Source organism: Mercenaria mercenaria, chromosome 16, assembly GCF_021730395.1.
Source record: "Mercenaria mercenaria strain notata chromosome 16, MADL_Memer_1, whole genome shotgun sequence".
NCBI lineage: Eukaryota > Metazoa > Mollusca > Bivalvia > Venerida > Veneridae > Mercenaria > Mercenaria mercenaria.
This window is the reverse complement of record NC_069376.1, coordinates 54,253,061-54,275,776: the sequence shown is the minus strand read 5'-3', so window position 1 is coordinate 54,275,776 and position 22,716 is coordinate 54,253,061. Positions and strand designations below refer to the sequence as shown.

The 22,716-nt window shown below is 34.4% G+C and overlaps 1 protein-coding gene across 2 annotated transcripts; it reads right to left on the bottom strand.

Annotated features, from left to right (window-relative positions):
- Positions 1-5,590: 5,590 nt before the first annotated feature.
- Positions 5,591-21,932, bottom strand: LOC128549718 (E3 ubiquitin-protein ligase XIAP-like). 2 transcript variants are annotated; one of them, XM_053527115.1, is made up of 10 exons: positions 21,429-21,932; positions 17,772-18,305; positions 15,900-16,051; positions 15,446-15,461; positions 13,933-14,088; positions 13,163-13,341; positions 10,295-10,382; positions 8,820-8,903; positions 8,287-8,385; positions 5,591-7,321 (listed from the first exon to the last, which is right to left on the bottom strand). In XM_053527115.1, the coding sequence occupies exons 1-10, from the start codon at positions 21,907-21,909 to the stop codon at positions 7,155-7,157; spliced, it is 1,956 nt and encodes a 651-aa protein (XP_053383090.1). In that variant the 5' UTR covers positions 21,910-21,932; the 3' UTR covers positions 5,591-7,154. The 2 variants fall into 2 exon arrangements, with proteins under 2 accessions (XP_053383090.1, XP_053383091.1); XM_053527116.1 differs by having other exon boundaries at positions 21,480-21,932.
- Between the last annotated feature and the right edge of the window lie 784 nt (positions 21,933-22,716).

Below are 22,716 nucleotides of genomic sequence, written 5' to 3'. Positions count from 1 at the left end.
TTGTTTTACAACTGGCGACTGGTCAATTGTTACCACGCTAAACGTATCTGCTATGTCATACATCTAAGACTTATTGCATAGCATGAAATGAATGTACAGACTATGATTTGCAAATAATATTCAAATCATCCTGAAACAAAAATTCGATTTCATTTTACTTTATTTCTACTCTTTATGACAGCGAATAAAGTTGAATTTGACAAACCTATTTCAGAACATCCTCCGCTATTACAAAGCTCAAAGTCAATGAAATTTTTACATGTGATCCATATACATTTGCTGATTTGTTTGGCTGAGATTATTTTGAGAAAAATACTTCAATAAAAAAATACTAGTAATAAAAAGTTTGATGGCAATTTTCTGGACAAAAAATATGCTGAAGTTAAAGTATTCTTAGTGCCGAATAACTACAATTGAGACTAAATTTGATCGAAAACAGATAAATTGCCTGAAATTGAAAATGCATCGCACTTAAAAGAAAGAAATTTCGTAATGAGCAGCAAAATGCATGCCAAAAACACATAGGTCCGTCAAACGTACCATTTAATCTTCAAGAAACATTTTTTCATCCTGTTGTCGCTTTAATTCCATAGTGTTGTAAGTCCATTTTTAAAAAAGAGTGTTTGGTTGAAGTCCACATTGTTCTAACTTCTTAACTAACGCAGGTCAAGGACCTGGACATGTGATTTTTTTTTTTGGCAGGGTGGTAGACATTTTGAATGAAAGGAAAACACTTTTGGAGTGTTAGTTTCACTTATAGCATGTAAGTTTTGATTTGAAATTTATATTTAATGTAACAAGTATGAATAATATGTTATACACTATTTTGACCTACCTGTATATGAAAGAGTAAAGGAACCTCTTCAGTTCAGGCCAACGGATTCGGACACTACAACATTTAGATAACTCTCAAAATGCTGAACAATGTCTGTTGTTTAGACAAATTTTATCCATATACTATTTATTTCTATGTGAGGTATCAGTATTTACAGCAATATATGTTCATTATACCAGGACCAGTTGAACGAGAGCAAGGGGCTTGCCGTCCATTTTGATTTTGATACTAGATCAGGCCTAACATCTTAAGGTGATACTAAATCAGACCTAACATTTTCAAATGATTCAAGGGAAAACTTGAACAGACTTAACATCTAAAGCGGATACTGAATCAGACCTAAAATTTTCAAAGGATTCAAAGGGATACTGGCTCAGACCTAACATCTTAAGGGGATACTGTATTAAACCTAACATTTTCAAAGGATTCAAAGAAATACTCGATCAGACCTAACATCTGTTTTGGGATACTTAGTCAGGCCTAACATTTTTCAAACAATTCAAGCGGCTACTGGATCATCGAAAGGAAAATCTGTATCAGACCATATATTTTCAAAAGTCTCTCAGAACTATCATCTGAAGGGAACACTGGATGAGACTAACATTTTCAGAGAATTCAAAGAAATACTTGATCAGACCATATCTTAAGGGGATACTAAATCAGACCTAACATTTTCAAAGGATTCAAGGGGATACTAGGTAAGACTTAACATCTTAATGCGAGACTTAATCAGACCTAACATCTGAAGGGAACACCGAATAAGACCTAACATTTTCAAAGGATTCAACGGAATGTTGGATCTGACCTAACAACTTAAGGGAATACTTAATCAGACCTAACATTTTCAAAAGATTCAATGGGATACTGGATTAGACCTAACATATAAATGGAAAACTTAATCAGACCTAACATTTTCAAAGGATTCAATGGGATACTGGATTAGCCCTAACATTTAAATGGGATACTTAATCAGACCTAACATTTTCAAAAGATTCAATGGGATACTGAATTAGACCAAACATATAACGGGGATACTTAATCAGACCTAACATTTTCAAAGGATTCAATGGGATACTAGATTAGACCTAACATATAAATGGGATACTTAATCAGACCTAACATTTTCAAAGGATTCAAAGGGATACTGGATTAGACATAATAATTTAAAGGGATACTGAATCAGACCTAACATATTTAAAGAATTCAATCGGATACTTGATCTAATCTAACATCTTAAGGGGAGTCTGAATCAGATTTAACATTTTCAAAGGATTCAAGGGGATACTGGATCTAACCTAACATATAAAGGGGATACTTAATCATATCTAACATTTTCAAAGGATTCAATGGGATACATACTGGAATAGACCTAATAATATAAGGGTTGCTGAATCAGACCTAGCATTTTCAAAAGAGTCGAGCGGATACTGGGCTAGACCTAGCATCTTAAGGGGATACTGAATCAGACCTAGCATATTGAAAGGATTTAAGGGAATCCATACTTAATCTGACGTAAGACTTTCAAAGGATTCAAGGGGATACTAGATTAGACCTAACCTAGAAAATGGGTACTGAATTGGACCTAACATTTTTAAAGGATTCAGGGGGATACTGGCTCAGGCCTTACATTTAAATGGGAGCCCTACAATTCATAACAATTGCATGATCACAGCATAGATATTTATTTGTTGCTTAAATATCCTCCACAAATATATGCTGAAAGTCAAGTCTTGGAATGCAGCTGTTCCTCAACTTCTTACACTTCACCTTAATCATGTATTCTTTTTCACTTTAAATGATTAAAATGAAACGCTGAACATCAGATTCAACCTTAAAAAGCAAATTTTTAAATAAAACTTCATCAATTTTATTACCTTCCTTCTTCGTTTTCCTTATTGGTCTTCCATATTTGTCCTTGGCAGAACACTAAGAGTGAAAAGATGTTTTAGTAAACCATCAGTTAACCTACTGTTCCATAGGATGTTCGTCTAGTTACCATGTCAAGGTCATATCAAGGTCTTAGTGAAAGAGCTATTAATGTCTATGCTATTTCAGGTAATACTGATGTATAAGGCAATTGCATTGTTTTCTAGATAATCATAATTATAATAGAATGTGATTAAAGTCAAACAGGCTTTCGATCCACACTGCCGAACTCCAAATTATGCTAGAAATTTAAGGACCATATTGTTATAACTCGTTACAACACTCTAGTTCTTAAATTTTCATTGAAAAGAATATGAGTTTCAGGCAATTTTTAAATTGCATGATTTACATTTATTTAAACTGTATCCATAGAAATTCAATAATATTTTATGGTTACATAGATGGAACTAGAACTGTCACAGGAGTGACGAATAACCCCACAATACGGTCTTGTCACAGAATAATGACAACCATAAGTATATCTAAATCTGTCAACTTTTCGTGAGTTATTGTCCGGCAACCATGAGTTTTAAAGTAAATTTTAAGTTGGAAAGGGGCCATAGCTACATATAAATTGGTGGTTTGTAGCCAAAGTCAAAACACTAGATAAGTATAATTCTAAGCAAAAAGGGGGCATAATTCAAGAAATATGATGTGAGTGATGATGCGGAACAACTACTTTAAGTTTGAAATAAATGCATTTCGTAAAAACTGAGATATAGTGAAAATGCATCAAAATTAATATTAAATTCTAATTAAAAGGGACATAATTCATGAAAAATTGGTGTCAGAGTTATGCACCTTGTGTCATATGATGTGGATGATAAGTTTGAATCAAATTCATTTAGTAACAACTGAGATATAGTGAAAATTCATCAAAAACTAACCTTGAATTCTAAATAAAATGGGACATAATTCATGACAAGTTGGTGTCAGTGTTATGCACCTTGTGTCACATGATGTGGGTGATAAGGTGGAACATCTATTTTAAGTTTGAATCAAATCCATTTAGTAAAAGCTGAGATATAGTGAAAGTGTATCAAAATTTTAATCTGAAATTCTAAGTAAAAAGGGGGTGTAATTTATGAAGTAATGGTGCAAGATTTATGGCCCTTGTGTCATATGATACGGGTGATGATATTGAACAACTATTTTCAGTTAGAATCAAATGCATTAAGTAATAAAACCCTTCCAGGCACAAAAAAGTTATGAAGCAAAACCAAATATCTAACCTTTGGCTTTGAATTGTGACCTTGACCTTTGACTATCGGGCATAGGTGATATGTTCAACACGTCATCTGGTCTTGAGGAGTAATAATGTGAAGTTAAATTAAAATCGTTTCAGGAATATAGATTTCGGGAAGCGACGAAACTGACTCCTATATAGCTTCCACAACCCCCACCCCACCCCGCAAACATGTTTGGTGGGGGTATAATAATCGTACGAAGGTATATTTTATTTTAATTTCCAATGACTGAGTAAAAAGTTGTGATCTTCCAAATTTCTCGACATGAACAAAATACCACTTACAACACTATGGAATTAGGGCGACGATGATTGCGAATTAAATACTCATATATGTAGTTCGATATGTACATGCTATATATAAGTTTAATCAAATACTGAAGGTCTTTAAAACTTGTTTAATACCAAATGTTTATACCAAAGCGGTAAGATAAAATATAACTGGACTTATTATGAAAAAGGACGCAAAATGTCCAAAAGATTTTTTCATTGGGGCTGTTATATTTCTATCTTTTCAGATCCTTCAGCACGACTTTTATGTATTGTTACTGGTACTGTTTAGTTTCTCAGCTTGAGAACATTTCGGCGTCGGTGATTCCAATATTCCCGCTTTAATAGCTTTGGGTATTGTATAATAACCCCTTGGATATGATCGGTCGGTCGGTATGTAGACCAATCAGTTTCCGAATGCTTGGGCCTAGGATCACGAAAGTTGATAGGGAGGTTAGTCATCACCAGCAGATGACCTCTAGATGACTTTTAGATCAGTATGTCAAAGGTCAAGGACACAGTGACTTGGAACAGTTAAACGGTATCAGGATGATAACTTTAGAATGCTTGGGCTTAGGATCTTGAAAGTTAATAGGGAGGTTGATCATAATCAGCACATGACTTCTATTGATATTGAGATCAGTAGGTCAAAGGTCAAGGTCATAGTGACCAGGAACAGTAAAACAGTTTCTGGACAATAACTCAAGAACGCTTGGACCTAGGATCAAGGAAATTGATAGAGAGGTTGGTCATGACCAGCAGATGACCCCAATTGATTTTGAGTTCAAAGTTCAAGGTCACATTGGCCTGGAACAGTTTAACGGTTTCCGGACGATAACTCAAGAACGCTTGGTCCAAGGATCATGAAAGTTTATAGAGAGGTTAATTATGACTAACAGACGACCCTATTGATTCTGAGGTCAGTAGGTCAAAGGTCAGCGTTACAGTGACCCGGAATAGTTGCACCGTTTCCAGACGATTACTTGAGAACGCTTGGGTCTAGGATCACGAAACTTAAAAGAGAGATTGCTCATGACAGTAGATGACCTCTATAGATTTTGAGGTCAGTAGTCCAAAGGTCAAGGTCACATTGACCCAGAACAGCTAAACCGATTTGGATATCAATAGGTCAGAGGTCAAGGTCACATTGAACCAGAACAGTAGAACTTTTGTTTACAGTAAGCAAATAATTTCTATTCCTTGTGTAATTACTGAATACATCAAGGAGGCATTTCATGTTCTACGAGCTCTTGTTTTTATAATATCTAAATATACCGTTTTCTTTAATTAGACTATAATAATATAAGACTCTATAGTTTTCACTCTGTTTTATTCTATAACGTTTTGACCTTATCAAAAATGACAAATCTCAAGCATTTCTCTACATTATTGCGTTCTCTCAACTCAATAACAATTGAAATACAAAGCCGGAACTGCGATATACCGGCAAATCCCACTGAAAATCGAAACATATTTATGATTCACAGGGAATATCAATAGTATCTGGCAAATATGAAAGTATATAATTTTAAACACTGAATGGAAATAGATGCATGTCAGTTCATAAAACATTGTTTATTTCATTATATATTAAATAAAGAGAATTGAATAAATATTTAAGAAATGTTTTTGTTTGCTATATGAAATAGACCATAGGTCAAGTTGGGGTTAATTCTAACACTGTATATATTAGTATGCAAATTGATAAGGGAGATAACTATTACTGTCGTAAGAAACCAGTATTTATTTACACAAGTATCTTCCCTACACAAAAGTAGGACTTTTTGTTGTTGATCATCTTTTCAACATTATTTTTGAACACGTTGTTATATCATGCAATTAGATCATATATAACAATATATACTTTTTAATTCTATTTTTTAACAATCTTGTAAGTAGGTACAATGCCTATAATTTGCACTGTATATCCTTCTAGATCCATTAGACAAATAACGAATAATTATGTTATGACAGCATCCGACATTAAAAGTACTGAAACCTACCTGATTTGTCAACATACAAGTACAATGTAACCGGCGTGAGCATTGTTATTTACTATACAGTTATTGACTTATGTTGAGGTCAATATGTGCTTTTACAGGTCCGTAAAAATACATACTGACCGAAACATAAGTCTATATTTGTTATATTATATGCCCTTTTCAAATGCATTTATTTGACTGGCCCATATTTCATACATATAAGAAAAAGTAATATCGCAAGAGTCATTATCACTTTTGCAGGTCATTATCGCTTTTTGCGGACCCGCGCGTGCACTTATTTCGACCAATCAAATAAGCGCATTTAAGAAGGGTATATAATATTTATCTCTCTAACATGGCTCGATTAATTTCCAGTTAAACAAAGAAGAAAATCAAACGCAATATATCCTGCGATAAACAACGGTTGACGCGCGGACCGGTAAGAGAGCATTATGACGTCAATTTTGACGTCATGTAGCCGCCTGACGTCCAATACATTACTCCTCGCGTAAATGAATTCCAGCATAATATTTATTGAAATATATCAACGTCCATGTCAGAATGAAAACAATCAAGGCCTTCTTGTGATTTATCGCCTAATTTACCACGGTTCATCGTTCAGATGCTTCAGTATTTAACCACTCGGGCTAACGCCCTCGTGGTTCAATTCCTACGCATCTGAACTCTGAACCGTGGTAAATTAGACGATAAACAACGAAGGCCTTGATTATTTGTTAAATAAATAATTTCAAACATGTTTTATCTGATACGCAACACTACGTGAACCCCCCTACGCCCGGTACGTCCTGTCCTTATCCTTAATGTTAATGTTGTAAACTGTGTCATATTGTAAAGAATGTCCAACACAGTATTCTTAATGTAAATACTACATTTTCTACAAAATGATACAAACTGGACAATGAGGTGTTATGTTTTCAAAGTATTTATGACAAATGCGGTGATGTGCACAGGGCAACAATAGAATATCCGGTTCCTCATCAACACACATACACTGGATCATCTGGGAAAACCGCTCATTTTCTTCAGCAATGGCTTGCAAATCTATATAGAAAATATGATAGAAACATTCAAGAAAATGTTATTTGCAATACATGTATCTAAGCAACTCCCTGTAACAAATATTATATATCATTTATATATTCCCAGTGACTATTTGTAAAACCAATATTTCTGTTAAATATTGATAAACACTTCTAAAGAGATATTTGCAAACATTCATACATTGAAGTATTTTGTATTCTCTCAAGTCTTCAAGTCTTCAAATAATTTAATTTGTTTTGTTCTTTATCTACGACGTTAACTAATAAAACGCATTTTATTTTCCACACATAATGTGCTTTCGAAATAAATTGCACACCATGTCTATATTATGAGCGATAACATCATTACTTTATTTACATATAATCAGGATTGATATTACAACCAGAAAACGATATTTGTACTGTGGCTGCATTCTTCAGTTGTATAAACTGATTTTGTTTGGCTAATAAAGGCTTTCTATAGGCAGTGCAATGTTATGACGCTGTGGTGTTTAAACCAAACGGCATGGAGAATTCACCTACAGATAACAACCGATGGTAGGGGTATTATTTGCCTATTTCTTACTATAATTGTTTCACGGGTTCCACAGTCCTAATCATTGAAACTGCGAGGACGTCCTAACATCTCATTACGCGGAACTGTGCCCAATGAAATATTACTTTACAAATAGAATAAATTTAAATAAATCATGACAGCTCCGAATGCATGAAACACTAAAATTTAAACAAAATACAAAGGTAGACAGACATAAAATATACGAATATTGTGCTATAATTGACAGTATAGTCGTTAAAGGCAAAGCCTGTTGGTGTTTCACTAGTTTAGACATTATGAAACATAGACATACAAATGTACATCTTTTGTCATAAGCTTGCATCTTGGCCTCCATTGCTGAAGCCATATCTTATCTGACCATATTTGTTTACAGATATATATATTTCACATGTTCACTTTCAATCAATTACCTTCGGGATCACTTTCCGCTGAATTGGTGGTATTTGTTGCTTGGTGTTGCATATCAAGTATCGTGTTCACAACAGCTTCAACACAGGGATTTGTATAACCTAATCAGGGATAAAATTATATATTAACAAGAGAACATATCTTTAATGGGTTTAAAGTCATTCCGACTGGGCATTATTCATAAAAGATGGGATTCTGGATAGAATCAACAATCTTCCGTAAATTAGCTTGATGGCTTCCTCACATGAAAAAAAAAATCCCAAGCGAAGTTTCGAACCAACGGCAAGCAGGAGTGATTCGAAGCCAGTTATCTTTACCACTAGGTCAGGTAGGCCCGTAATTGATCATTTAAATTAATGAGAGAGTGTGTTATTGTTATAAATGTTAATTTATTGCAGTTTAACATTTAATTGTTTACTATCGACAACTTTTCATTATGCTTGAATAATACTGGAGTAAATCAAAGTGTCTTTTTATTTGGCATGCTGTCAGTTTTAACAGTCATGTTTCTGTGATATATATATTTGAATCATACCATTTCTTCTCAATTCTGCTTTCGCTGTTTCAATGTCACGTTCTGTATATCCCAATCCTATAACCTGACTCACAGCTCTAGAATCTGAAATTTCATTAAAAATCATATTCATTTGTAAAACATTTCTAACTCAACTTTTAAGAATTAATATTTGGAAAAACAAAACGTTTCAATACAACAATTTGTAAAATGAAACATCATTTATAATACACGTATAACTTTATACGGTTTTACCGTAACGATAATAATTTTGCAGCAAAGTTAGTAATAACGTTTTTCGTAACAATTTAATTTCAATTATAGTTATCTGATAACTGACTAATTTCTAACACAATTCACAGCGTGACAATAAACGCTGTTATTTTTTGATTTCTGAATATATTAACTAGATTACAAAAATTTGTTGGCACAATGGGAGAAGGTAAATAATGATAGCTCTTTTGGCTTTGATTCAGTAGCCTCGTACAATGCCATTGCAACATAATTCTATTTTTTGGAAAGAACCTGTACCGACCTCCTAGTTAAATGGGAGACACTTAACAGTATCTAAGAAATTTCCACACTCAAGAGCATCTCAGATGTTTCCAGTGTCTGAACCGGTATTCAAACCCCAAGCCTCTAGATTGACAGTCAAGTGTGTTATCACTGCACCACAAGTTTTGGCAACGTATACATTGAAATATGCAATCTGATATACATATGACGTATAAATTAGGCCCAATAACTTATGAAATGTCATCATATTTAATGTTTGTAAATGTTCACAAATACGTCCTAATTATAGATTTTATGTTTTACATATTATGTACTGAGAGCCTAGAAGCCTGGACATATCTGATATATGAAGTGATCAATTTTTGACTCAATTTTAGGAACTTTCTGAAGGGAGGCGTGTGCTGGGCCTGTCTACCTCTACGAGTAATGCTTCTTCGGTGCTGCATATCTCAATACATCTTCTATTTTTTCGAAAATTGAGTAACGTGTATTTACATTGATAGCTAAGCCTTTTATTACATGACCGAGTGATAGTATCTGTTTCTAAAAATAAATACATGTCATGAAAAAGACAAAAATATAGACAGGTCATAAAGATAAATGAAAACTTGATATAGAAGCAGTTATAAGAATTAAATATGTGACAAAACCCGTAAATTACTAGCTGATAAAATGTTTCTGGTGTGGTTTTGAAATAGGAAAATTCAAATAAATAGTGCATTTCATGTAATGATCCTTAAAAAGCGTTCCTCTTCAATATCAGCCCCACAGTCTGTTTCAAACATGAAGATTTCTTTCACAATTTCAACTTCAATTCAAGTTGGTACAGCGCTATATTGAATGATATTTTGTTTACAATTACAATATGTGAGCGGTGCGAATGGCAAAAATACGTACGTTTGTATTTCGAAGTAGAATAAAAGTAGAATGACTGGAAGTATTGAGCATGATATCGAACGGCGCTAACAGTTTTTACTTACCGTTGATGCTAGAACTACCAAGTCTGTCCACTGGCAGTACCGTGGAGGCTTCTGGTTGTATTGCCTGAGGAGTGTCACCTTGTGCACCCTATAACAGTATCGCATTTTAAAATGTGTTAGAATAATAACAAATTCATGTGCGAGATTGGAAGTTTCATCATATAACATCACGTGACGTTTTGATACGGTGGAAATATTTATCGACAGATGGACACTTTGGATTATATAGTGATACAATTAACGATTATGGTCAATTTTGGGCCAGACATGTTAAGCAACATGTAGTTATACTGTTGAGTGACAATATATGGGAAGTTCACGCAAGAAAAAGCGCAAAAAGTCGAGTGAATCTGACATTGAGAAAAAGGTAAACAAACAATACAAATATGGCGGACGCCCAAAACAAATAGATGACAGGACTCCAATTTGTAAAATTATCAAGGTGACCAATAGTGTGTTGTTTGACAGGCTAAATAACAGTGATAGTGAAATAAGGGACTTATTGGAAGAACAATGTACACAAAATTCTGTATTTTCTCCCGAAAAACAAAAAAAAACTATTATTTATAACAACCTAAGGTCACGTGATCAATTGAAAGCTCAAGTGCAAACATGCTGAGTGACTCAGAGAAACTCGACAAGATTTTCGAGGCAGTTGCAGAGCTACAAAAAGATCAGCAGAATAAGTGGTCCATGTTTTAAACTAAGCTAGATAAAATGCAAAATTAACTATAGGAGACCATACACACCAAAGATAAAAAACCTGCGAGATGAACGTAACTGGAAATAGGGCGTGAAACGAGCCGCATTGGTGAAATCATGATCACTATTCAACCTATGCAAAACCGAATCACAACAATAGAACAGACAGAGCGATGGCTGCCTCAAGGCATGAAGATCACATGGAGGTCAACCAGCCAGACGGCGGTAATCGGATATTAAGGCCGTGCCAATTTGATGATACGGACTGCTCAATCATAGTTAGTGAGCTGATATACCAGGAAGGAGAAGATATTACACAAATGACAATGGATATTCTGGATGCTGTAGGAGAGGATGTAGTCCGCAACGTTACGATCGTACGGGCAACACGCTTACGCTCGAGCTTTGGTGGGAGACCGCAATTGGTTGAAGTTAGCTTCAAAAACACTGATGAAAAAGTGCTTGTTCTGCGGAGTAATATGAACTTAAGATACAATGAGCTCTATAAGCGTTTGTACTTGAAGAGCTGTAAGTCCCATGCTGAACAACTCATAGAACTGAATACACACACGCTGTGGCGCTTAACTTCCACAGGGACACAACTTTAGAGTCAATGCCAACGGGCGCATCACTAAGCGACAAGATACACAGGCGGATATGCACACTAACTAGGAAGACACCCGTCCCAGCAATAATCTGAAAATTGGTCATATAAACGTATGTGGTTGGACTACAGAGAATCGCGATTTACGAGTTGGAATCATTCGCGCAATAGACGCAAATATTATAAGCGTGTGCGAATCCAACTTTGCGGGATAAAACGTGATTAACGTAGATGGATAATCATGACATGGATTTAATAAGACAGATATACATAGAAATACGCATAAGGCGCCCGGAGGTGTTGGGATACCTGTAAGACAATATGTTAGTGAAAATTACAATATTTCAGAAGAAATGGTACCTACCCAAGAAAATCTAAGGGGAACAACTCTGAATTGACCAATAAGCTGAAGCCAACTTAAAGCATTGGTCAAAAATGAAAGAAAAATCAGATATATCCCTTTCCCAACATCTGATCAGGCAGACAAAATATGACCTACATTTGTTTAAATCTCTTTGTATTCAATATACAACATGCACACTTTACTCATTGCTTACACTGACAGTTATTTTTTAAGTTGTAGGAGGCCCTGATAGAAAGTTTAGTAGTGCATGAAAATAAAGTAAAATAATGCATAAATTCCATTAGAGAAATTTTACGACATAAAGAAACGTCATTAAGTTTTGATCTTTTAGCCAAAGTTATTTATTGTTCTTAATGAGTTAAATTGGTATCACGTTTGTGTAACAACGTAGCTAGAGCGGTTATATTCATCATTTCAGTGAATCATTTTGAAAGTGTTTCTTATGCTTTAGTCATTTTGAAGCATTTCTCTTACTGTTCAAGAGTACTTTGCTGCAAATAATGTAACACAAAAAGTTATCAAATGAAATTACAACATTTTAAAGTAGTGGTTGTCGTTACAACATTTTAAGGTAATTGATAGGTAATGACTCTCTGCAATGTACTTTAAGCAATTCAACACATTCTCTGGATGGAATAATCGTGATTACTGCTTTCCATTAAAAACAAATTAATGCTGGAAAAGCATATGTTGATGATTTTCATTACAGGTCAACTACCTTAAACAAACTGTATGGTGTTTTATTTTTTGTTGTAAACAAAATAAGCGGGTAACTTAAGATATCAACATTAATTTACAAATAATATTAATAATATATCTAAACCTCGGATGACTGAAGATTAACTTAACATGATCAGCTACTTATTTCGGACAAGATGAAATCCATTTCAGACAACTGAGGCTTTGTCATCATCATAAACTGGTTAAGTCACATCATTTCAAAAGACTATGCATGTTACCTAATATCAGAATTTAAAATTTTGTGTTACATGCATTGTTTCAGAAAGAGATACACTGTAATCATCGAGTCATGTGAAGTACTAAATACCAAAATAAAATGGAAAACCAATTTTGAATATTCTGGGTTGTTTGTTTTGGTTTAAAGTTTTTTGCAATACATGTTTGTCGTAAAATCTAACAGCAATGAACATTGATTTTTATCGTAAAACGAATAATAGGTTTCTCCAGGTATACTTACCTGGGGTTGGTTATTATGTCGTCTTTGCTGCAGTGTTATAACATAGTCTCGTCCTTTCAGTTGATTAATATAGTCGCAATTAGAAAAATATGTTGCATGTTCTCTGCAGGGATCATCTCCTGTACTCCAGTCCTTGAGACCGCCGTCACACGTAAAACACCTGCATAAATCTCCTCGGCCTAAAAAAAAAATATTAATTCAAAATCTGTTGAGTACCAGTTAAATAAGATATACAAATTGCATCTGATACATAATGATTATATTTAACATCGTCACGTGGGCTTATTATTTATAAACAAATAAACATACGGTATATAAAGTCGTTGTAAAGGCCTAAAGGTACAGCTTGATTATTGTTTATAAAGTAATCAGTAGTTTCTTATCAGATTGAATATAATTCATTACTTTTGACAATACTGTGTTTGTGTATTTCATTGCTCATTTTATCTGTGCTTGATGATTGACGAACGGCCTTGTTGTTTTAATTCTATACGTGTAAATATGTAGCAATTTTATAAGTGCCTCCTGTTATTGTTTATATTTCTTCAGCATTTATCGGCTTACTTTCATTGCAAGTTTAGGCTATTTAAACTGATTCTTTCGTCAAATTTAGTAAACAAGTTTTGATCTTGTACACCAAGCTTTTGACTTTTAAAATAATAACTATTTCAACAAGAAGAACAAAACCTGTCGATTTTCCATTTCTTTCAGTTTGATTCTTTAACAAATCCTTTAATCAACAATCAATTTTATAAAGAAAATACAATTACCTGTAAAGTATAGCCCAGCGGCTGCTAGCTCTTGGCACGGGATTCCAGTGTTGCTGGGGAAGGATTTGAAAGTTGCCAGCCTTGCTTCCATTGTTTGATACTGAGGAGATCGTATCTTATAAGGCAGCTGGGAACCAGTGGAAATAGATGAACCAGCTAGAATAGATAAGAAACATTGACATTGTGCCTAAATGTTATCTTGTCTGTCCAATATAATGCAATTTGGATATATATGTTAGATCACAAAAAAACTATGATATATAGAAACCTTATCAGACTTCATCCTTTCTCAGCAGAACTTCTCCATGCAAGATATCTCGTTCAAGATTCCACTGAGGTAATACTACTTCAAATAATAAAAATCCTCTGTTACGACAGAACTTATCTAGACAAATGTAGCAATGTGTGTACATAAATGTTACTGAAAGACTCAACAATTGATATTCCATCTAGATTTGATATTGCTAAAAACGACAAAGAAACAAAGAAAGCTAATGTTAGACTCAGTTTGACTGAGTTTGATGATGAGAGGTAACGAAATGTGCGACACCTCTAACGTCCCTTAGCACCGTCTGAAGTAGAAGTATGTACTAGTAAAATTCATGATCCCAATTGAACAGAAAATGTAACAGCAAAAATGGCATACCTTGCTGCAGATCAGCTGAAAGTATGTTCAACTTAAAGAAGTAGACTCTAGTAACTTCAAACGCAACATCCATTTATGGCAATTATTTCATTCTTGGAACTTGTATAAAAATACATTTCAATGCACACTTATCACTGTTCATTAAATTTGATTTAATTAAGTAATTTTCTTTGTGATACTCAAAGCATACTCTTTGTAGCTCATAATGCAATTCGTGTAAATACAAAACCCATAACATGTATAAACAACATTCAAATGTTTATGTTAATGTCGAATATAAACTCGTAACCCACAATTTCTTGACAACTGCCTAAGTTCTGAAAACGTCAGCGCATTTTTTTATTAAAATTGTTATTGCGTTTTATTCATGTCAAAAGTGTGTGTTTTTCAAAAACATTTTGTTGATGCGTTGTTACGCCACAAAAACATTTAACATTCAGTTGTTAAAGACTGAGATATAGGTAACATAAACATGTCAACGTTTTTTTTTAATCACGACACATACGAAAGTGTTCTGCAACGTAAAAACAACTTTTTTAATTGAACATCTTGGTCAATTTATTAATCATTTAACGACTTTTACAGATATTTAGTATATCTTGCATACGATTCCGAATAAATTCATGAGGAAAAAGAGTTTCATGGGTGGTAGTTACACGAATTACAACTTGAGCTCCACGTGCACATATGATAAATATCATGCATCGTGTATCACAAAGAGCGGATGTTGCGTTTTCACTTTTATTGAATGTAGCTGCAAACGCTTCGCAGAAAATAGACACAAACGTAGCTGAAATAGTATCCAGAGATGTAATTTAATTTTTTGTAACCGTGTTGAGAGAGTTAAAATGTTAAAAGTAAACATACCTGTCTGTATTTCTCTCTGAAAAGGGGAAAACACTTTTGAAATAAGTTATACCTAAAACAATTGTGAGTGATTTTGATTTTAAGCTTCTTAATATTTGAAGTAATGGCATTTAAAACAGTATTAAAATATATTATTGAAAGAGGTTATGACCCGACTGTTTGAGACACATCACGTGCCTCGTGGCTGGATCCTACGCTTTCTTCTTTCTAATGGAAACATTTGGAAGACTTCATAAAGACTCTATGGAGATTCAGAGTGAGGTTTGGTGCATAATTAACCCGTTTACATTCCCAACTGACGTTAGGATTTCTACTAGATTCTATTCATATAGTGACACTGATATTTTAGAAGCATATGTGTTATGAATGAAACAAACAATCTACAAAAATAAAAGTAATATATGCCACAACTGACAAACTGTTTGATGAAAAAAATATCAAAATAACGTCATACCTGAATACGATCAACTTCAGTTTTGCCAATGCGTTGCAATAAAAAGTTACATTTCGGCGAATGTTTCACGTGCTCCTGAAGTACGTCGTCATTTTTTACCCAGTCTTTTAGACCAATTCCGCACATACAGCATTTCACCAAATCGTCCCGACCTTTAGATTATATAGACGTTATAGAATAAGCATTACGGCAACGTAAGATTTATTGGTGTGATGGTAGTACTTCGCCAAATATTCAAAATGTTGTCTATATCAGTAAAGTTGTGCCATTTTTCATCCTAGTAAAGGTCATTTTCATGCCAGATATTCATATTCGACGGTATAGAGGAACGATTGCGGATGATCTTAAGTTACGTTATATTGCTTTCAAAATTATGCCGAAACTGTTTGGTAAAACGGAAGAGAGCGTAGGCATTTCCTGATGTTTACCTATGCAATATTAGCTTTTTTCATTTGTGTCTCACAAACCATGGTTTCATTGCATTATTGTCAACCCCACACTGCACTTCTCTTTATGATTGCCTAGAGACAGACCTTCAAGACAATGGTAGTTTCAGATGTGAAAGCCTTGAAATGCTGATAAATTACTTTATTTTTACATAAAAATAGTAGTGGATGTATTTAGTAACTTCTAACCTAAATATACATACTCATTTTAAACACTTGAACGTGGCGACATTTCTAATTACTTTGTGTATGATTACTCTGTTTAAAAATATATAATGAAACAATCGTCCCGTTGCTGCAAAAGGAAAAGTAGACTGGGTATAAACTTAATTTGTTCTTTAGTGAAAAATATTTGCACATGAGCAATATATATTTTGATATTTCATTTTAAACAAACGTTAACTGAATATACACTTTTCATAAATTTTAATCTTAATGATATTTATTGGTTGAAATATATCTTCTGAAAGTTTCATTTTAACTTTGAAATGTAAGCGTTACATTGTCCTTGAAATCTGGGGTACATACCAATTTGATATGTAAATAATCCTTATAGTACATAATACATATACAGTTTATGAGTATCCCAATTAAAGTGTTTTGTTTACAGTCTACCATTCTTCTAGCAACAACCGGCTGACAAACCCACGTTTTTCGGAAAATATTCCAATGAAAGCATATCTTGTATGTTCAGGACGGCCCACCCACGTGTTTCGGAAAATGTTCTAACAAAAGCATATGATTTTTTTGGTTCATAATGGCCAACACACGTGTTTCGGAAAATAATCCAAAGAAAGCATAGCATTGTTGTGTCGGAATATATTCCACTGAAAGCATAATTTTGTTGTTCATGGTGGCCAACCCAAGAGTTTCGGAAAATATTCCAAAGAAAGCATAGCCTTGTTGTGTCGGAAAATATTCCACTGAAAGCATAATTTTGTTGTTCATGGTGTCCAACCAACAAGTTTCGGAAAATATTTAAAAAAAACATAGCTTTGTTAGTTATGGAGTCCTACCTACGTGTTTCGGAAAATATCTCAAAGAAAGCATGCCTTTGTGATTTAGTGTAGCCATCACACATGGGGTTTCAAGAGAGATAAATTGTTCGTTTATCGGCGTTTAATTAATCAAACAAAGTCGAGTGTCATAAGGATATATAAATGGTTTCTTTCTGTTAAAATAGTTATTTGACATTGCTAAGATTTTGGGAACAGTCAGGACGGTCAATACTATTCAACAAACGACTTCATATGGTCATGATAAGGGATTTATTATTAGTCTTATTACAGTCATATGTCATGAACGAATATTTACCGATGTGTAACACCATAGAAGATTTTAAGGGTCTAACATGAAGCATTAGAGTAAAAGGTTAATATGTTCTGAAAAGTTGGTATGTTCTGAATTGAAAACTACAAAAAAATACCTGTAAAGAAAAGTCCCAGATCTGCAAGTATACCTCTGTCTGGCTTTTCATTCACTTGCCACTTTGTAGTTTGATATGTAGATAGTCTTTTTTCAAGCGTCATAAAATCTGCGTATCTAGGTACAGCTGGGATAAAAGCAACCGAATCTCTTGACTGACTTAGACTTTGTGTAGTTGATGCATCAACAGTAGACGAACATGCGCTTCCAGACGAACTGGCATTAACAGCAGACGAACTGGCATTAACAGCAGACGAACTTGCGTTTCCAGACTGATAAGAAACAACTGACGGTACGCTTGTTTCACCACGTCGGGAAAATATCGACCAGGCGCTTACGGCCATCTGCATGCTTTGACAGTCCGTATCGACATCTGTCGCCTGTATAGGGTATTTAACTTCAGCGGCTTGATGTGGATACGATGGGTTCTTGAAATTTTGCTTTTCATTTGGAGCTATTACAACGGTTATGGTATGCTGATAACATTTTTCTGCTTGAAATATTCTTGGCGTGACAACTTTTACACTTGTATAACCTTAAATAAAATAATGTCATCTCACAATAATAATGGATATTCGCATGACATTAACAGAAATTTCAAAAAAGAATTAAAACCGCCATTTAAAGGAACCAGATTCCGGGTTTTGGCTAAACAAATCTTTCTCTGAAATGTATTTTTTTTCTAAACAACTTTAAAAATGCTAAAGGAAGAAAATAGCATATCAGAGTTGGGAATCGCCTCTGGCAGAAAAGTTCCTACCATCCTGACCAATACACCTCGGAGGAATTCATACTTAGCCGGCGTTTATATAAAGCTGTACAGTTAAGGCAGATTTCCATTTAGTAACCCGTGACAAACGCTTTTCAATTAGTAAAATCAAAATATTCTCATGTATTTCCATAAGATAAAATATTTCAGTAACAACGTTTCAAAGATTTCTTAAAATAAAGTAATATATCGTGATGTCATAAAATTTTCTTTCTTCTTTGTTGTCGAACAATCTGGAGGTAATTAAGTACCTTTAAATGTTTATTTCAAGATTAACTTATTATTAGTCCCCTACTGGTTGAAAACCAGTTTCGGGGACTATAGGAATGCGATTTCCGTCATTCCGTCCGTCCGTCCGTCTGTCTGTCCTTGCCCGCGAAATGATGGTTAAGTGACTGCATAACGGTACTTTCTCTTTGATGTCATTCATTCCGTTCTGTTTATGTGACTATTTTTCTTTTTATGTGACTGTTAGAACAATAGAGAGAACAATGGGGGAGTCACATAAAGGCCGTTTCGTTAGAACGTCCGTCCGTCCGCAATTTCGTGTCCGGTCCATAACTCTGTCATTCATGAAGGGATTTTAATATTACTTGGCACAAATGTTTCCCATGATGAGACGACGTGTCATGCGCAAAACCCGGACCCCTAGCTCAAAGGTCAAGGTCCCAATTTGAGGTCAAAGGTCAACGGGGCTTTTTTTCTGTCCGGTCCATAACTCTCCCATCCTTGCAAGGATTTTAGTATTACTTGGCACAAATGTTCCCCATGATGAGTTGACGTGTCTTGCGCAAAACTTGGACCCCTAGCTCAAATGTCAAGGTCACAATTGGAGGTCAAAGGTCAACAGGGCTTTTTTCCTGTCCGGTCCATAACTCTGCCATCCATGAAGGGATTTTAATATTAATTGGCACAAATGTACCTCATAATAAGACGATGTGTCAGGCACAACTTTCAGACCCCTATCTCAAAGGTCAAGGTCACACTTAGCAGTCAAATGTTAACATAGCATGAACAGGGTCTGTTTCGTGTCCAGTCCATAACTCTGACATTCTTTAAGGGATTTCAATATCACTTGGCACAAGTGTTCCCCATGATGAGACGACGTGTCATGCGCAAATCCCGGACCCCTAGCTCAAAGGTCAAGGTCACATTTGGGGGTCAAATGTCAACAGAGTTTTTTTTCCTGTCCCGTCCATAACTCTGCCATCCATGAAGGGATTTTAATATTACTTGGCATAAATGTTCCCCATGATGAAACAACATGTCATGCGTAAAGCCCAGACCCTTAGCTTAAAGGTCAAGGTCACAATTGGAGGTCAAAGGTCAATAAGGTTTTTTTCCTGTCCGATCCAGAACTCTGTCATCCATCAAAGGATTACAATATTACTTGGCATAAATGTTTCCCATGATGAGACGACGTGTCATGCTCAACACCCAGTACCCTAGTTTAAAGGTCAAGGTCACACTTTGAGATCAAAGGTCAATAAGATTTTTTTCCTGTCCGGTCTATAACTTTGTCATGCAAAACAGGATTTAGATATTAGTTGGCATAAATATTCCCCTGGATGAGACAACATGTCATGCGCAAAACCCAGGCCCATGGTCTAATGTCAAGGTCACACTTAGAGACCAAAGATCAGGCACAAGAATGACTTTGTCTGGAGCATTTCTTCTTCATGCATAGAGGGATTGTGATGTAACTTGGCACAAATGCTCACCAACATAAGACAGATTGTCACGCACAAGAACCAGGTCCCATTGTCTAAGGTCAAGGTCATATTTAGAGGCCTAGGTCAAATTCAGGAATGACTTTGTACGGAGCATTTCTTCTTTATGCATGGAGGGATTTTGATGTAACTTGGACCAAATGTTCACTATCATAAGGCACCCTTGTTTTTAGAATTACGTCCCTTTGTTTTACTATAAATAGATTTTATTGTAACTTTTTTATTACTGGCGGTAGAGAAAAATCGAGACCATTTTTCTGTGGTACAACATGCATGTTTCATCCAATTTTTGGGTGTATTTTGACCTATCTCTACCTGGTAAAGAACTTCTTGTGGACTTATATTATATAGGTTTTTTTAGGATTAATTTCCCTTTGTTGTTACTATAAATAACTTATTTGATAACTTTTTTATAATCAGCCAAAACAATTCAGTAAGAAAACAACTGTGGGTTTTTATATATGCACATTTTAATCCAAGTGTGTTGTTATAACATATTGTATATATAGTACAATATTGTTTATACATCATTGACAGATATCAGTTCATTATGTTATACTGCAGTAGAGAAAATTAGGTGCCTTGCAGTAGGGGACTTTGTATTGCATGGCAATACTTCATTCACTTGTTATATTTATATTATGACAAGATAATCATTTCTGTTGCAAATTATATATGACTTGATGAGTACAAAATTGGGGCGATAAACTTATTTGCCGATAACGCAAACGGATATAAATGACGAATTATATTTGATATACAGAAACACAATCCTTTGTATGTAAACATGATATTATTACGGTTGAGCAGTTCAATACAAACACGTTTATTTTTTTGTAAACTGATACGAAGAAACTAATCTACCGTTCGTATAATGATCTGTCAGTGAATAAAATGTTCCTATTAAGTAATTTCTTTGTAAGCAACTGGTTCATCCATTTTTGGTAAAAAAAAGTGTTTATATCGACCTGCTAACTGCAGCGTTTTCCTAAATACATTTTGAATGTGTCAGAACTGTAATCATTGTCTCTTTACGAACCATAATTAAACAAACAGATTAAATAGTTCATGTTACACAAAATGACCGAAAAACAGTAAATTTAAGGAATATATAAATACAGAGTAATCACCAAGTTGTTAACTCAACACGTTTTCTTACCTTTTCTAAAATTTGAGTTGTCATTTTGTAATAATTCTACAAATGACTTACTGTCTATTAGTCTTAATTTCCGCTGTTTAGAGATGACATTCTTTTCCATCGATTCAGCAACTGCAATTTCTTCTGCTTTATTGAGCAACACTGCTTTACGGCCGATTTTAAGAACAGTTATCCTTTGATGTTCTTTGAAAAATTGTTCAAGACTCGAACTGTCGGTACAAACTTTAGAACAATTTTGTAGAACATTTTCAAATTTCGGTGAGAATGGTGAAGCGCACATAATCAAACGATTCTGTGAGATGTTGAAAAGTGTTGATACATTTTTGTTTCCTGGTTTCACAATCAGACTTAATACATCTTCCAGATTGCCAAAGCATATTTCCGCACAAAACGCGACTCGGCCTTTTACTTCACTCGCCATTTTGTAGATGTGCTTGATTTCCCTAACAGTGAATTTGTCATTCATGTACTGAATTAACATGAGTTCTTGAAATTTTGCCAATAAATTACAATGATGCAATTATGCTATTAAACCTTGAAGATATAAATTAAATCACCTTTACATTAAACGTGTCGTTATCGGAAAAAAGTTTAAATGGGATCCCAAAAAAGGATCATTAATTGTAAGTTCACCTTCAGTATATTTTTACACAGGAATCTTTCTATTACCTTATTAACGATGCTACCGCATATTTGAAGTATACTGTATTTTATTTTATTCTGAACTCGGAGCACTAGCTTTCCGCATGGTTTCGTTACATTGTATTTCGTCTGTTGCCTATAACTTTGGCAATATTACCGTCTAAACATACCTCATGAATGGTACTAGCCCATGTATTATATCCGCTAATATCTTGGGCAATTACGATCATTTATTTTATGCTTCCTAGTGAAATACATCTAATAGAAATAAGTGAAATAAAATTGATATTTTCACTGTTTCAAACTGGATCTACACTTGGATGCGAAAGAATATGAATTATAAAAAATCGCATTTTTTTTGCACAATATACTCCAATATAGATGTATAAAAACCTACGCGAAAATAAAGATGTGCGATCAACGTAATAAAATGTGAAACAAATCCAGAACTTCATAGAACTATTTCCATTTTTTTAACGTAGATATCGTGGCGTCACGACATTATGACGTCATAACGCAATTATGTGACTTTGCGCGACAAAATTGATTTAATATGGTTAAAACTATTGAAAACTATGAAATAAAATGAAAATCTGTTTGCTTTACAAGTAAGATCGAAATATATTTCTCTCATGAACACTGGTGT